Below are 19,011 nucleotides of genomic sequence, written 5' to 3'. Positions count from 1 at the left end.
TTTTTTTCATTCCAAGGTATTTTTTAACAAAAAATAATTATATGTAATTATGTGTACAGGGATGGATTTAGGATGGGGTGAATAAAAAAAAAGAACAATTATTTAAATAAAAAGAAAATAATAATAATAGATCAATTTTATATAATTAATTAATGAACGTTATTGCTCAAACAAATTCCTAGACCCAACTCACCCCCTCAAATACTCTTTGGCCTAAGAGAGTCCAAACTAAATCCAACCCTGTGTACTGAAGTCACAATAAGCAATAATAATCGAGAGGAAATTATTTTTATTATTTTAATTATTCGTTTAATGTATTAACGAATAATTAATGTGACCCATTAATAATTACTATGTTTGTAATATTTTTTTAGAATTATTTAAAATTTTACATAATGGTTCCTTCAAGTGGCAAGAGTAATGTAAATAAGTTAATTAAATATTATTGTTTACAAGTCTAAATTGTAAGTATTATTAAAAATTGTGAAAGTGTGTAAATATGTGTTTTTGTTAATTATAATCATTGGCCAAGTAATCACAAAAATGAAATAGACTGTTATATTGAAATTTGTAAATATTTTATTCTAGGTTTTGTATTATATAAATAGTGTTTAATTATATTGTAAAGTAGTGTACATGTGATCACAGTCACGACAAAATTTTTTTTTTTAGAAACGACGTGTATTTAAAAAATAAATAAACATAAAAATGATTAATTATTCTTAATATTTATTATATCTTTATAATTTGAGATTTTTTTTTCAAACCTTTGTTTTTTACGAAGACTTTTAGTACTAATTACTATTATCACATAAAAGTAAAGGTTTATTTTTATTACTTGGTTTTTTTTATTTACAGGTTACATTCACAAGGATATATTTACAGTTCGTTTACCGATTTTATTATTTCTGAACTCGTTTAATAGTTCAAATTCAGTTATTTAAATGTTATCAATCGGTTTGATTTGTTATCAGTTGATATACTACCTAAATTATCGTCTTAAATATCTTTAGATTTTATTAGTTTCGCATTACTGACCCGAATCTTTTCAGTTAGTATTTATTTTCGAAGTGAAAAGAAAAATTATGGTTATTTTTTCTTTACGTAAAATCGCCTGTTTTTATAATTTAATTAAAAAATTACGTCAAATGAGGTTCTGAGCATGTTTCAAATCTTTAAATGATTAACAAAGAGTTCCCTATCGTTTAACTTGGCAAAGTTTCTAGAAAAATGACCACTTGTTTTCACTTATCAACAAGTAAAAACAAGTAAGGCGTTATTTTTATTTTTTGGAATTTCAATTTATCCTTTCGTATCGTGTTGGAATTAATTCATTCATTGTCATATACACAGTCCACTGTTATAACATTAAATTTTAATCTGAAATTTCTCTCTGAAATTAAATAAATAAAAATTTATCAGTAGATTTGTTAAATTATGATTTTCGAAAAATTGTTTTGACGAAAATTACTAAAAAAAATGGCTTCAGTTGGAAAACAGTTCCCAAAACGTTGAATTAAATTGATATCAAAATTGAATATCTATTTTTAATTATCTATTTATATAATTATATAACTTATGTATAGATGTATACTATATATATTTAATATAGCATATGGCTGTCTCAGTTGAACAGTGTAACATCTTAAAAAATGGTTATTTTGAGACATGCATGCAATCTTAGCAATAAGGGTTAGATATATATAATAAAACACAGAATAATAGTAAAGCATATGTTATAATATATAATTTTAAAAAAATATTTCGAGATATTACAGTTTTGAACTGTAAAAATCTTATTCTTATAACATAAAAATCTCAAAATAACCATTTTTTGGGATGTAACAATGTTGAACTCGGACAGCAACATACAAGATCAAATGTCCAAAATATAGTTTTACAGCTGAATCAATTGAATATTTAGTAGTTTACTATAAATTAGCATTTCTCTTGAATTTTACAGTAAACTGCTGAACGCTTAATTGGTTTTTCTAAAAAGTTGTATATTTGACCTGTTTAACTGCTCTAGAAAGATTAGCAATATTAAATGAAGTTAAACCAGTACACCTCAAAACTAAAATAAAAAAAATCCGTATAGAAATGAGTACTTGAACTCCTACAAAAATTTCACATTACATCATTTTTTTGTTAATGCTGTAGAAGTGGATCCCAGCTTATTCTGTATCATATTTCAACTTAATTAAAACCAGAAATTCCAAACTAAAACCAGAAACAACTGTTCTTATATTTAAAACAATTCTCAGGCCACTGCTTAAGTACGGCTGTGAAGTCTGGGAAGCGGCATCCTTTACGGAAAGGAAAAACTACAATATTTTCAAAATAAAGTCCTAAGAATCGCAGTTAATGCTCCTTGGTTCATAAGAAATAGCCAATTGCATCGCGAATTACAAATGGAGTCAATAGAGGAATACATCAAAAAACGGTTCATGAAGATTCCACTCCCAGTTGCCGACAGTTAAAGGAGCAGTGAACTACAACCTGGGAAACCCAACTTCAACCCGAAGACTGAAGCTCAGACTGCTGCAGGACATTCTGTTATAAATTTTAATAAATGTAAAATTAATTCATAGTCACACTATCTCAATTTTACTTAATATTATTACTCATTTTAGTTATTCATTATTATTATTTTTTTCTATTTTCTTCTCTCGTCCCTTTTTCAAATTAACTTGTTTCTTTTTACTATAAGAAGGCAATTGTTTGTTTGTACCAATATCATTTTTTTTAAATAATTTTACTTTCCTCTTTTATGAAGAAGCATTATTCTTATCTATTTATTTTATTATTATTTTTTCTTCTTTTAATAATTACATTGTATATAGTTAGGGGTGTCTTTTGTACGAGACTATATCTCCCCATAATCAACTGTTAAAATATATTTATATATATAATATAACGGTTATATAGGCCGATCTGGTATAAAAATAAAATATAATTAAATTAATTAAATGAAGAAGTTTTAAAAATTTATAATTTTTCGAAAAACAACACCTAGCAATATTTACCCTCATGAAAGCTTACTTCAAACGGTTTTAACAAAGGAAAATTAAACTTTTTTCAACTAAATTTTAAAAAATGTGACGCTTTAATAAACACCAAATATTAATTTTATATTTTTTGATTGATTAGCTCTAATTTAGCCTCCATAAATATTTCTAAAGACAAGAAATAGCATCTTTATTTGAATATTTCAATGCTGGTTGGCTACAACTTCAAGCTAAAACTTTATTTAAAAGAAAAATGTAGTATTGCCTTCAGTAATTAATTTCAATATTATGGTTAATAAATTGTGAGGAAATTATTCAGCGATTTTCTATTGTTCATTTCCAACAGTTTGCGAGAAAATCTTATTAAACTTGCATTAAAAAGAGAGCCCTGAAGATTTAGGTCGAAGCGTCAAGTAAAAAAAACTTTTATCATCCATGATATACATTGTACAGTGTTAATTATCAAATATATATCATATCTAGTTCCAATACTAATTTATTGTGTATCAATTGATACAAGCAGAAAAATGTAGCTCCCTAGAAAAACCTTAGAACTAAAAAGAAAGATAATTTAAGTAATTATAAATAGTTGTCAGCATTTGGTGCAAATTTACTCATACAGAAGGTTAATTGAAATGTAACTGCCACCTTCAGAAGATTCGATATGCGACATGTTAATTGTTTTGTTTACCTAGAACCTAGTGTCATCAAAATAATAAAGTATTCTAGCATCTATACTATGTAGAATAAAATTTAACACAGATTCCTATTTAAGAAAGTTTACTTCTAATGAAGTAACTGATACTGAAATAATTAACCCATCCCGCCCATATGGTGTCCTTGGCATTAAACCTGATAGTTATGTAACTTCTAATGGAATAATTATTGAATTCCTAAATACGAGAAACTTATAATTACCAATAAAAAATTTCAAATTACCACAAGCTATACTACAACAATAATTGAACTAATAATACACGGTCATGCAGAGTAATTACGGAACAACATAAATTAATGTTAGAAGAAATTGGATTAATAGTTGGTTTAATATTCAAATTGTTTATCCTCAGTTAAACAAATGGGAAGAGAATCTAAAAGTCCTAAAATTTACGGATAAATACTGCAATTTTCAGGTAATAATTTAAAAATTAAAACTGTTGTTAATTGATAATTTTTTTGGATATGGCTGTGTATAATTAATTAGTTTAATTCCAATTTACAACGTGAGGTACTCTATGCCAGAGGGCCTCGTCAATGCGTGTTCAGTAGGTTAAGTAGTTACGTAGGTTAGAATATACTAGCAGAGTGGAAACTTCAATCAGTAGGGAACCACCCTGCGGTCGCAAGGGGGATGACAAGTTCTACAGGAACTAGCTGTAGGTCTTTACGAAAGTAAGAAACGTTTTAGGAAGGAGAAGAGATCAAGAGGAGGCAAAGCAAAATTCACTACTCTAATTTGTGTTGAAATTAATTTTTTCATACATAGTCAAGTGTAAGTATGCAAAACATTTATTTATGCGATTTTCGTCACTCTATATTACCTTATACGATTTCCTTTGCCTAATATTATTTTTTCTAAAACCTAGGGTTGTTCAGCGATATATTATACATCTATATTACTACTGTTCGTTTTGGAAAATTATTTTCAACTTGGGTAAATATTACTCCTTTAGTTAGTTATTCTTTCTTATATTCTTTTGTATTTACTCTCTTTTTATTTCGAGTAACTTGGAGAGTTATTAATAATTTAAAATAAACAAAATTAAAGGTATTTTAGAAAGTTTTTTCTCATTTATTATAATTTTATTATGATATAAGTTAAGAATATTCAGTATTAGCCATACCCGTCACAAAAATAGGCAGGCTGGTTTTATTAAATAAATGAACCTCTAAAAGATTGATTGGGTTTTGCAGTGATAAAAATCATGAAACACTTTCAGAATTCATTTCCTAAAAGCATGTCTAAACAGTTCTGGTGACAAAAACCTACCAATCCTTAACTATATCGAACACATATACATATTTAGAAAAAATATATGCATACATATATGTATATTTCTGAAGAAATAAAAATCTAGTAAAGTAAAAGTCGTTAAGTATTAATGGTATCACATTCCAAGTTTCTTAAATTATGGCTCCCTTTGTTTCTGGAATAAGTTGATTATTATTTAAAAGTATGTTGTACATTCAGAAGTTTATTATACTTTAACTTTCTAAAACCAGGTTTAAGATTTATTTAAGAAGTAGTAATTTAAATATAAGTAAAATACATTATTTGATTATATACAATTCAGATTCATGATTTTGAGGTAAGATACTCCAAGATGAGTCAATTAGTTTTTATTGCTAGACAAAATGCAAACATAATAATGTTCGTGCTTCGTAGAAGATACCCGATAAGATAACCACATAAAAGATACTATCTCGAACAGGATGAGAAAGCATTCCACTGACTTGGCAAGAAGCAGTGTGCAATGTCAAGGAATGTTGGATGTATCAAACAGGGCTTTCGACGTGTTTAATTGGAAGATAAAGGATCAGAAACATAGCGGTCAATTGGTTGAAAAAAATAAATAATTTTTAAATTTAATAAAATTCAAAACGAAAATAAATCGTACTGATTGGGAATGGCGATGACAAATTGAGACTAAAGAAAATTAAACACGTATGGGTTCTCGAAGCCCTACTTGTCATGGGTTCTCGAATGTCACAACAAATAAAACATCTAATGATACGCAAAGAACCAAGAACCCATGAATTGGGTTTGATGTGCTCCATAACTCTGAGTATTTGATGGTATTATAATGTATCATACGAGAGTTCTCCTGAGTTTTTCCTTCAAAAGTTTGACCCAGAGCGTTTCGCAAAGTGAGAATAGTGAAACATAATTATACACTAATGAACCAAATGGAATATCAACTTACTCCATGACTATCAAAAAATAATAATACATTTATGCATATTATATAAGGATTTTATTTTATTGTCTAAATATCACTATTATCGTTTCGTTTAATAATGAATATGATTTTATATCTAGGAAATTTAAAAATGTGATGTAAAAAATATAGGCATTGTTAATGTGAGGACTCATACTTAAATTTTTAAATTACAATTTTATTCTATTTTTCTAATTATTAATGTACTATAATTCTGAATAATTTGAACTATTTCCTTTAATAGTTTAAGAATTGATTGAAATTATTACGCAAAATTATTAGGATTATAGCGAGTTTATTTTTCTAAACAAACATTTTTTCAGCTAAAACAGCAATTTTAATAAGAAAATAACACATAATAGTAGTAATTATTTGATAAAAGTAATTGCTAAATTATATATTATTCATAAATGGACGTATAAAGCACAATTTAATGCACGAAGGTATACATTCAACGCTAATATTTTAATTAAAGGAATAAAGTACTTTGTTCTGAGCTAATGTTTAATCATTAATGTAAATATTTATATAATTACTAATATGACGAGTATAAATGTTGAAACTGAATTCTGCTTATGACTTATAAATTCAATCATAATAGTATTCCAAATCAATCATGAAAACATTAAATAATGGACGTCCATTTGGTATTTTGGAAAATTCAACTATGAAAATTAGAATGCTATAGATTGGATGAGAACTTTATATTCATGTGTTTTTGTTGTTATGGTTAGTTATGTTATTGAAAATAATAATAATAATAGATTGATATTACCTGAACTGAGAGCTCCAACGGCTTTCCTCCTGCCAGGTAGAATATGGGCTAGGAAAATTATTTTTGGGTTGTAAAGGTTAATACAGAAATATGTTTCAGGGAAACGAAGCAGACAAAATGAACTGAAGAAAAGCAAATCGACATAAATAATTAAATAATGTAATAATGTTTTAAGGCTACATTGAACAAAAAATTTATATAATATTATAAAGGAAGAAAACTTGCAGACGATCTCGCACTGTTAGCAGAATCAGACGAAGAGTCTATTAGTCAAATAATTACCCTACAAATAATAGCAGAACTCATGACTACTGAAGTAAATTTCAAGAAAAAAGCAGAAAACACTGAATATGGAATAATAAAAGTGACCAGAAAATTTAAGTACATGGGGGAAATAATTTGTCACAACGGTTCTGAGAAAACGAGCATCCGAGGGAAAATCACAAAATTAGAAAATTTAAGCTTTCAAACAGGCAAAATCTACAAACAACAGAACCACTCCTCCAATGCAAAGTTAAGGCATTACAACGTTGTGATAAGGCCTGTGATTTTATACGGGGTGAAGACCACATGCTTACCCAACTTGGAACAGCTGCTAAGAATAAAAAGGAGGATCTTAAGAAAAATCTATGGGCCTAGGAAAACACAAGAAGGTTACAAGCGAAGTAATCTACAGAAAAATCAAAGACCTGGAGACTGAGATAAGAATCAGAAGGCTGATGTTCTATGGGCACATGAAAATTATGAAGGAAGAAAGATTGAACAAAAAGATCTTTAACAAAATCTTTAGCTACCAAAGCATGGGAGAATACACGAGGCAAATAAGAGAAGGATTAAAGAACCTTAAAATTTCAGATACCGTCTAGTTGCGCAGGAAAACACTGAAAATCTCGCCAATACTGGAAGAGGATAAAAGAAGGGTACGAAGTGGTCCGAAGAAAGAAACAAAAGGCAGTCGAAGATCATGAAACTGCGATGGGAAGAAAGAAAATCAACACTCCCAATGATGCCTAACCAATGATATTCATGTTGTCCTTAGTGGCCGATACGTGATTAAAAAAATAAAAGGGAGAAAATAGAAAAAACAAAAAAATATTAACTCTTATGTATTAATAAGATAATAATATTAATAATCAATAAGAAAAATAGGAAAACAAAAGAATACTTATAATATTTTTATAATGAAGAACGAAGAAAATCGTTGATGAATGTGCCGTGAGCAATATGCACGAATGTTGGAATCTTAGCTTCCAGATGAGTGCTAAGAGGTTCTTGAGGTAAGAAAGATAATAGGTGTCTCTGTGGCTTGAACAGATACTTACGGTGTGCTTATGATAGGGCCTCTGCGGGGAAACTATACTATAACAATCCAACCAATGTTTATAATCAATCACTGCCTCTCTTCTACTCCAAATAGATCGTACTGCATTTTTTTTTTTTTTTACAATAACATGATTTTTAGAAAACAAAATGTCTTATATAATTAAAATAAATCAATTAGCAAGTTGATTTTACAAATTAACTATACGAATAAAATAACATTTTTTCTTCAATGTTGCTTCAACAATTTGCAATATTTATTTTTGAAAAATCAAATAGTGAATAAAATATTTTTTACATAAACATCACCCTTACAAGCAATGTTATGTTCGCCGAGTGTTATTCTTGGAATAAATTTCACTTGTTTCTTGACCATTTTTTCAACAGCATTGACTGACTCAGAAGCCACCCTCACCATGCACTTGACCCGTCGGTCACAAAAGAGAAAATAGGTCAGGCGCGATAAGGAAAAGTAATTTTCTTCGGCTGTTAGGGTAATTGGTCTTCTAAAATAGCCCATAACTATTAGTGAGGGCACGGATAGCGCTCGTGACGTTATGGGCCCTGGTTCTCACATAATTTTGGCTAATGTGTTCCAACAATTGCGACACCATCAAGAGTCAGTTTGTTCTTGATTATGATCTTTAATGGGTTGTAGCTTGTAGCAATTTGTTTAATCCATCAAATCTATTCTTCATTGCAGTTTGAGTGGCTTCATTGGTAAGCAAATTTAGAATTATAGAGCACGGTGTTGAGAAGAAGAGATGCTGAATTCATCCATAGGATCGTGTAAAGAAAGTACAAAGACTCAGAATATATACAATTTCTAGTTACAAACTGATATATACCACTTGTCTCTTAGAGTGTCCTCCTGTAACTCTATACAACTTCACCCCTAAACTCTTGAGTAAGAATAAAAATGATCTTATCCTTCACATGGAGAGATGTATAGGTCTAGTGAGAAAAGGTGGGAGGATATGCTAAGAACTAAAGGAGGTGGTTGTTGGTAAAGAGGTCTGGGTTTCCAGGAATTAGGAATAGATAGATAAACATTTTAAATAAAATAACAACTTATACACTTAAAAATCTATCGTATTACCGCACATAACAACTATTCAATTATAATCTTTAATAAAACTCAACAATTATCTACAAGGATAAACCTTTATGCATACATTCAATTATAGATAATAAATAAAAAATTTAAAAAAATAATATACATTAAAACGTAATAAATAGATATACAAAAAGTAATAAATAATTATAATAAAGTCATAAAAATTAAAAATATATACAAAAAAAATTAAAATTTAAGTTTTAAAAATTTTACCACGGTTGAGTTAGTACGGTGGTAGATTTTTCAAATTCTTTTTAGGCATTCAATAAAAATGATTATTGAGGGAGTAACTCTTTTAAATATTATTATTATAGTTTTTTCTTTTGCAGATTAAACATAGGAAAGTTGGTTATATTTCGTACACTGAGCTTGGAATGGATTAATCCTAGTTTGTATTCACATAAATTTAAAAATGCTGTTTATTTTCAATGATGCTCGTGCCATCTGGACGCTTTATCTGATCATCGATAATATTACAAGAATGTTTTTTCTGACGCTTCATGTGATATGTGAGAATAAGTGTATTTGTCCAGAAAAGTGGTATATTTTTTTTTCTTACCTCCTTTATTGTATATATAACAATATTAATATATATCTAAGTATCTATATTAATATAAATATATATAATATTAATATTTATATCAGAAAAGTGGTAATTTTCCATTGTTGATAATTAGTTGCTTGTAAAATTTAAAAATATAGGAAGCGAACAAATAAAGTGATTTCTTTGTTGTTTTATGCAAACCTTATAATTAGGTGACTTAGTAATACTTCTTGCTACCCCGCTAATTTGAACTGTAAGGACCTTCTGGAGCTGAGGGAGTGGAGGCGTAGGCCTTTGCAACCTCGGAAATGCAAGGGCGCCGATTCGATCCGACTTTTATTTTTTAGGAGGTCCCACGAAATGGGGGAGAGGGGAGCACCATCGTTCTACTTACTCCCCCCTGTAAGTCAGAAATGACGAGAAAGAGTGTCATAAAAAAAATATTTAAACTATAAAACTTACTGTTAGTAACATCTAGACCAACATGTAAACAGTGTAACATACCTCTAATTGTTAAACACAAACACATACATATTACAGGCATTTGATAGACAGCGGATTACAATATCACTTGGCAACTTTATTAAACGATAACAGTCCTCACATTCTGGAAATATTTGATTACCTCAAGAAAACAATTATGTACCAATATGCATTAATTATTACATCAATTATTGCCATCTACTGTAATAGATTTTTTTCTTTTCAATTTTTATTATTTTTTACTTAATATTAACTATTTTTACGATACCAGCTAATATATTCTAGTAGAGATATAATATTGGGAATGTTTCCAAGAGGAAAGCGCTGTCAGTATGTATAGGCAAACATCACCATTGCTGTGGATTACCTTACAACATATTTTAAAAAAAAGTATAAATCCAACTTTATTTTTCGAAAGGGAGCACACTTTTTGAAAGGACGGTACACGGGGATAAGAAACCTGAGAGCCAGGCTGTCCTGCAAATAGCACTATATGACCTGAAGGACATCCACTTTTTTCGTATGAACGTGGAAGGAAAAGTGATTATATAAATGTTATTCCTTAATTATATTCTATAGGTAAAATCTTTGAGATAGGAATAAATCCTTGCCTTACATAACAAGTAAGAAACAGGAATAAGGGTGAATGTGTGGAAAGGAAATTTCGCGGATGGAATGATAGCCATAATGGATCCTTATCGTATTTAGTATAAGAGCCCAAGAGGAGAGAAATGTCAGATATTTCACCCCAATTTTTGATTACTTTTACTAAAACTATGTAAAAGTACCAGTCAAAATTGATAAGTATACGTAGGAGCATTTAAAAATAACGGCTGTTTCAAAATGTTAAAAATAATTAGTTTTTTATTTGGACCTCTATATCATTAAAACTACCAACAAAAATAGAAAATCTAAGAGAAAATTATTCAAAGTAGAGTAAATTTGTAAAGATATAAGCCTTAATACAGCAATTTACGTACAATAGTTCTCGAGATATAGCTTTTTAAAAAGAAAAAAATCACAAAAATGTTGTACAGAATGTACTGAAAGATTAGTAGTTAATTTATTTTGAGAAATCTATATCTCAGGAACTATATGATGTTTAGATGTCTATTAGCACTAAAAATTAAAGCTAGTTTAATGGCCTATAAAGTAGTATATGATGTTTATCGTCGTAGGAGTAGCAGTTTTCACGATATTTGCGAAAATAAATTGATTTATTGTTGTTCGGACAAATTTTCATTTGCCAAATTTATATCCATATGCGAATATCTAAAAACTACTACACTTACGAGTTAATTGTCATAGACTACTTTGTAGTAAGTTGAATTTCCTTTATTTTGAGTGTTGGCAAACATGTTCGTCTAATGGGTCCAGAGATATATTTTATCTCAAATATCATAAAAAGTACTGCTCCTACAAAGATAAACGGTGTAAATTATTTTATAGTAAATTTAACTCGCTTTAATTTGAGTGCTGACAGTCGTCCTACGGTTTCTAAAATAAAGCTTTTCATAAATCAAACTTATCCGAACAACTATAAATTAATATTTTTTAGGAAGTACCATGAAAACTACAATTCCTACGAAGGTAAAGGTTATAAACTACTTTATAGTGCGCCAAACTAGATTTAATTTGTGTGCTAATAGACATCTATACGTCTCATAGTTCCTGAGAAATAGATTTCAGAAAATAAATTCACTTTCTGCCGATTTTTCAGAGCATATTTTAAGAAATGTTACTTTTTAAAAAGCTATATCTTGGGAACTATTGGACGTAAATAGTTAAAGTTATTTAAAGACCTCTTTAAATGATGATCAAATGAGATCAATTCATAAGATACTGTAGAAATTTGGATATTCAAAAAAATAATGGTACCAGCCATGTTTCCTTTACTAAGAATAGGGTTATAAAAAAAAGTTTTAAAAAAACAAATATCAATTGAGCACCTCTGCAGTAAAATATCGTATCGGAAGATATACTAATACTCTTCATATGATGTTATCGGATCGATATTTCCCATTATATGATAAAGTATATTGGTACTACGAAAAAAGTATCACAACTTTGCAAATTTGTTTACAAATGGCAGGTAGAACAAAGAACCAAACTTTGAAGAAATTACATGTTCATTGCATTACTAACTTCTGTTTTCATCTCTGGGAATTAAGTTCGGTTAATTGGTTAATGAGTGCATTTGTATATGATATTGCCATTTATGTACTTACTTTTCTTCTTCAAGTAAATAAATACTGATAATAACGATGAAAAAAAAAATTGAGAATAAACTGAAGTGGATAAAAAATAAAATTATTCTTAGATATTATAAATAAACATAGGTGAATAACTGAGTTAAATAATATAAAATAACTAAGGTAAATAATTAAAATAAAGTAAAAAACATCTTGAACACAATGATACCTACCACACCCATTATGATACTCGCTTCGGTGGTACATATACAATAAAATAAAAAATTATGCTTAAATTAAATGAGAAAAATTGTATTTTCTAAAAAAACAAAAACATATACTTAGTTAGCATAAAAAAAAAAAAAAATGCAAAATATTTATTTAAAGATCTAATAATCACTAACTAGAGTAAGAATACATCACATTCATTTCATTTAATCCCCTTTTATTTTGGACATGGTCCAAATGAAATTTATTATTTTCTTTCCGGAATATGTGGGCCCGAAGGCACTCATATTCACCGACTAATTTCCTCCCTCCCCCCCTATTTGAGATACAGATGGATTCCATTAATTGGTTATGTAAATTCAATACTTGAAAAATACTGCCACAAGCTGGTTTTCTAATGTTCAGACATTTCAAGGTTTTAGTGTAACTAAAGCGATAGGAACCATTAGCTTTGTTTTAAACTTAATAAGAGTCCTACCGTTTGGTAACTCCAGCAGTAGGCAAAAAATAAGACTGAAAATACAAATTCACCATCCCATCTCCTGTAAAATTATTCAACGTAACTTAAAATACATGCAATCAGCTACAACCCAATAATAAACGTCAGTCAACCTCAAAATAAACACGCGAAAGAACCCTAGCATTCAATCAGCTCTGAGAGAACCGTAACTCAGATAAACCTAATAATATTAATAATGAACATCACAAAAAAAAAAAATGAGACACACCTCCAAAAAAAAAACAAACCCGAAACTGTACTATCCACTCAACAAAGCTGGAGGGTAAAATCTTCAAAGCTGCGCAAAGAGAATACTAACTAAAAGTCATAACTAATAGTTTTCCCTCAGATATAAGTATATTAAAATAATAATAATATATCGACAGAAAAAATGTTCAATATAAATCTGGACCAAAATATATATATCCAAATTACGGTTATCTTTAATATATTTCAAAATACTATTTTATAGAAAGAATATTGAAAAATGAAAAAATAAATAAATATTAAATTAATATCATAACAGTTTCAATTAAATTTTATAAAATGGCTTTTCACTTACAAACCTCACAATCTCAATCAATAAAAAAGTATCCTTCGAAAAATTATATTCCTTTTCTATTAACCACATAAATTATTTACTAAATAATTCAACAACACTATCCAAATTATAGTCTCAAAACATTTATTTCATTCACATGTCCACTGTTTCGGCCAATTCGGCCATCTTCAGGGACAATCTTAATTTACTTAGAGACATATCATTTAACCCTTTAAAAAACTCCATACAGGCCATTCTGCCCAGGTCAAAATATTTACATCTAATATGTCAAAAATACAATAAACACCTAATAAGTCAAAAACATAACAACCAGTCAAATTATTTCACTTTTACCACAATTTATACACTATATATTATAACCTCACTAGACTCACTAGACACTAGACAAGTGAGGTTATAATATATAGTGTATAAATTGTGGTAAAAGTGAAATAATTTGACTGGTTTTTATGTTTTTGACTTATTAGGTGTTTATTGTATTTTTGACATATTAGATGTAAATATTTTGACCTGGGCAGAATGGCCTGTATGGAGTTTTTTAAAGGGTTAAATGATATGTCTCTAAGTAAATTAAGATTGTCCCTGAAGATGGCCGAATTGGCCGAAACGGTGGACATGTGAATGAAATAAATGTTTTGAGACTATAATTTGGATAGTGTTGTTGAATTATTTAGTAAGTAATTGCCAGTCTCAAGAAAGAAATTTAAAGATTATAAACACATAAATTATATTAAAAATAAAACGTACCTCCAACAGGTTAGGACTCAGTATGTATATAATGTGAAAACAATTTTTAGGTTGTCGCCTTGAAAATGGCCTAATGGCCGAAACGTAGGTAGTTTTAAAATAAAAAGTTGAGAGTAAATTAGGAACGTTGAAGTTGGTATTATTATAAATATAAACTACTCTCAGACAATCAATTAATAAATATATTAAATCAGTAATTTATATTACAATTTTAACGACTAAAGGCTCATTTAAATTTGTTCTATTCCGATGTAAATCTGGGAAGAATCATCTAAAGTAATAAATTTAGATTTACTTTCATTTTTGTTTTATCCGAAGTGTACATCAAACATTATATATGAACGATAAACAAAGTTGATTACCTATCAGTTTTTAAGTCCAGATGATTCTTCTAAACTGAAGGTGCAGTAAAAAATGTTACTAGCTCTGTCTAATCCCGCCAGTGTGGAATGCAACCCTGTTCTACCTTGCTTGTCTTTTTTTATAGTTTCATTTATAGATCTCCTTGTAACTAAAGTTACCTATATATCTTTTAATTAATTTATAATCATTAAAGTGAAAATGACTGCAATCTGTCAATTTACTTATAAAATTTTTTTATATTTTTTCAGAGAGGCATTTACCTTAGGACATTTTCAAGATGGCTGGGAAGGTGCTTACATTGTTTCCCTTTTAAAATGAAACCATAAGAATTGGTTTCTAATTATAGACCTATTCCTTTGAACAGCCGTATATGCAACCATTTTATAATAATAATTAATCAGTAACCATTACGTAACTTTTATGAAGAAAAAAGACAAACAGGACAACTGGAAAAATATGTAAATAAATATATGTCCATGATTACGAATTGGAATTCAAGGCAATCATCTTAAAGATATGCTTGTGTGGTCGGTTTGGCGAATAAATTCAGGAATAAGCGAGGTAATACATAATCCAATCACCTTGTTTAACGGGCTAGGTTCATCTCTACCAGAATATTTTAAAATGAAAAAAGTAATCCTACAGTGTAATCAATTAACGGTGATAATGGTCAAAAATCATTAACCACTGATTATTTTCGACTGAATTCAATCCAGAAGTAAGTAACAATGATGTCATAATGAGGAATATGTTATGTAATATGTTAATAATAATAATATAGTAGGCAATAACATAAATTAAATGTATGATGCGGTAATAATATGTAAAATACTAATAGTAAAATGTATTTATAGTTTTAACAATAGAATAATATTTTATGGATTACACCATTTATTTATTCAGAGTCGAAATATCCCTTGTAATTTCAAAAGAATGTTAATTTATACTAAAATCAAGGTTTATCTTTGCTAAAGTCACGCTTATATATTCATCAATGTGTGGACTAATTTTGCATTGAATTTTTTTTCCATTAAGTTGGGCCTAGGGGTCATATGTCAGAAGATAATTGATATGAAAATACTATTGCATTGAAAATCAAATCTGTACCAATACAATTTATGAAGAGTTAGAGGTGCAGTACTTGCAAGAAAGTACTGTAACTGGATCAACGGATGAGCAAGGAGGTGATTTGGTAAGAATCACGCTCGGCCTCGAGATTTTTACACAATTATGGGACCCACTTTATGAGGCTGGTGGACCCCAGAGAGCTTCCGAATCCACAGGGCTGACTCAAAGGCTACAGATAATTATTATCTGCCACAGCTGGATTCGAACCCGGGTCCTTGTAGTTAGTAGTCCATTGCCTTACCATTGAGCTACCAATCCCCACATCATTGAAAGGACGTCGAAAATAAAAAAACAAATCAGACCAAAACATTCGGATACCTCGCAGAACATGTGAGGTTTGCTACAGCAATTTCGAGAAATTCTCATAATTTTGTTATAATTATATTTTCATTAATGTTCCCTATGTAACCGATCTAGCCAGAACCAGATATCACTCCTTCCATTATAAATTCTCAAACCACTCAAATCCCGTAGTTTCTAACCTTGCAGCCTCTTCCATTCCTGACAATCCTCCGAGGCGCTTGAAAAGAAGATGGCCACGAGACCAGCTAATGTAAAATTTCATTAGAGTGCTACCAATGGGTAGTTTCTCTACACGCCTGTAACACTCCAATTTAACTTAGATCAGATTTACTAAATGTATTATAATGTACAGTTGTAAATAGCAATAAATAAATAATAAAAAAAAAAATTATATTTTATTTATTATTTACATTTTTCTTAAGGATTATTAATATTTTTTTTACTGAGAGTTATAATGCTAAAATTAGTATAGAAGTTAGTAATTAGTAGAAAAAGAAAAAATCTGAGAAACTCAATTAGTTAAGAAAAAAAAAGTTTTGTACGTTTATCATGTCCAACGGCCAAGATGGATCTAAAAACATTTTTAGCTGAAGATAATAAGCTAGTGATTTAGAATTCAAACAGTAACGTACACTTTAGTTTTTGATAATATACCTGAAACTGAATTTGAATTTCAACTCACTAAGAAAATTTGATGCATCATATTTGGTGACAATAATTTTTTTTTAATCAAGTGGTCGCAGCTCAATTATTTTTTTATTGTTCCGTTAAAAAAAAAGAGAGAGAGAGAATACCACTTAAATTGAAAATTAACTTGAACTGAAAAAGTTCTTCTTAAGTTCTGCAATACAGTAGATCAGGAGAACTCTGGACAATTTTGTTTTTACCGAACGACAGGTAACAGAGAATATCTTCTAAGTGATTCAACGAGTAGATTTGGTTGATTATAGAATAGATGTATGTCATGCAATGCAAGATTTATAAAACTGCTTGGTCCTGCAGAAGAAGTAAACGAGGCAAGATATTTTCAAACAGCCTGGCCATCGAATTCATAGGACCGTTTTCAGGAGTCTTTAGTAAATGATAATTCATAGGAAAAAATGTTTTTTAAAAACATAAACTTCATTTGATCCATTCTAAACTATTTTTATTTATTTCTGACGTGGCCCTTAGGCCATGATCAAGGAGAATTTAAAATATATATCTATTTTACTTAATTTTTTTCTATGAACAATAAAACCATATTTTTACTATTATACCTTAAAATTGATCTGAGATGCAATTACAATGTTTATTTGTATTACAGATTTTTAAGCCCAAGTCGAATCATCATAACAAATAATTATATCTATCGATTAATATCACAAAATTTAATTATTTACTTTCATTTTGATAAATTCCTAACTTAATGGTTATCTATTTATAAACAACTATACTTTTATTTCAATCACTTTAACTATTTAACACATTAACCTTTATTATTATTTTTATCTTTTATACATTAACGTATTATTACCTTTTCATTAACAAAATCTAACTTCACAAGGTTAGGACTATGTTATTTATGTACTTAATATGATTCATCTTTACTTTATATTAATAATTTTGTTTTTTAATTAACATTATTTAAATATCTAGATGACCTTAACATCCCAATCGTTGCAGATTTGTCCCAAAACAGATATGCGTCTTTTCATTCCAAACTCCTGAACCATCCTAACCCATTAATTCTTAATCTTTCATCCTTAACAATCCCTGATAATCCTCCGAGGCGTCTGAAAAGAAGATGGCCAAGGGACCTTCTAATTTAAATTAATGTTTGATGTACCACCAATGGGTGGTTCCTTCCCAAAATTTTCAAGTGTATATGAAACATACAACAAATTTACCTATTGTATTATTTTGTACAGCTGTAAATTACTAATCTGTAGGTACATTTAATGTTATATATTCTCTTTGTATTTGAAGGCTGAGTACTTTTGAGAGTTATGCAATATCCAATAGTTTGTATGATCACCTAGTTGTGTATGTAATTTTATCTAGAAGAAACCAGGTTGCCTTAGCAATATTTTCCTGTCATCTAGATAAAGGTAAGTTCTTAATTATTTTTTCTATAAGGTACATAATACTTTAAAAAAAAAAAGAGATAGAGACAAGACACAACTCACCTCGATGACAGCTATACCAAGACCGACTCCCATGATGATGATGATGTTGTCCTTGACTTGGACCCTCATCTTCTCGTAGCAGCCGCCTGGGTAGGCCCCGATGATGGGGCAGGTCGGAGGATCGCTGACCACGGGAACCTGAGGCTGCTCCTTGCAGCAGCTCTCGGGGACCTGGCCCTCACCAACCACGGCCCCCCAGCCCCGCGGGCTGTCCACTCCGCAGCACTGCAGCTGTATGGTGAGGCAAATGGTTAGTTACTCACTTGATATAACAGCTTTGTATGTATGAGTTAAGAAGCATCGATCTTTGATCGATTGAATTACTAGTAGACCAAACAGAGACCAATACCGTCCAATTTTTCAACCAATAAAGTAGCCTGTTTTAAATTTGTTCTTGTACCACCGAGGTACAGAACTCTTTAGTTTACACAGAGGTATATAAACTATGTTCAAGATACATTATATGAGGAATTACATGATTTAAACATATATATTGTAATATGCTCTTTTTGAGTAAATAGTATATTTTGATGTATAAAGGGTTTTAATATGTTTTATTTTATGTATCATTTTAATATTCATTTGTTTTGTTTATCCAAAAAGCAAGCTAACCAAGTTTCATTGTTGATAATAAC

The 19,011-nt window shown here is 29.3% G+C and overlaps 1 protein-coding gene across 3 annotated transcripts in view; it reads right to left on the bottom strand.

The window, feature by feature from the left end:
- Tsp47F (Tetraspanin 47F) overlaps positions 1–19,011 on the bottom strand; it is a gene marked incomplete at its 5' end in the record, with an annotated part of 41,293 nt that overhangs the window by 17,997 nt on the left and 4,285 nt on the right. For all 3 annotated transcript variants that reach the window (XM_014437568.3, XM_067046486.1, XM_067046484.1), the window contains 1 exon segment: positions 18,377–18,607. In XM_014437568.3, coding sequence (XP_014293054.1) covers positions 18,377–18,607 — 231 coding nt within the window.

This window comes from Halyomorpha halys, unplaced genomic scaffold (assembly GCF_000696795.3).
Source record: "Halyomorpha halys isolate HHAL.00 unplaced genomic scaffold, Hhal_1.1 Scaffold2824.1, whole genome shotgun sequence".
NCBI classification, from domain to species: Eukaryota; Metazoa; Arthropoda; class Insecta; order Hemiptera; family Pentatomidae; genus Halyomorpha; species Halyomorpha halys.
Note: the sequence above shows the minus strand (reverse complement) of the source record. Positions and strands in the feature narration are given on the sequence as shown.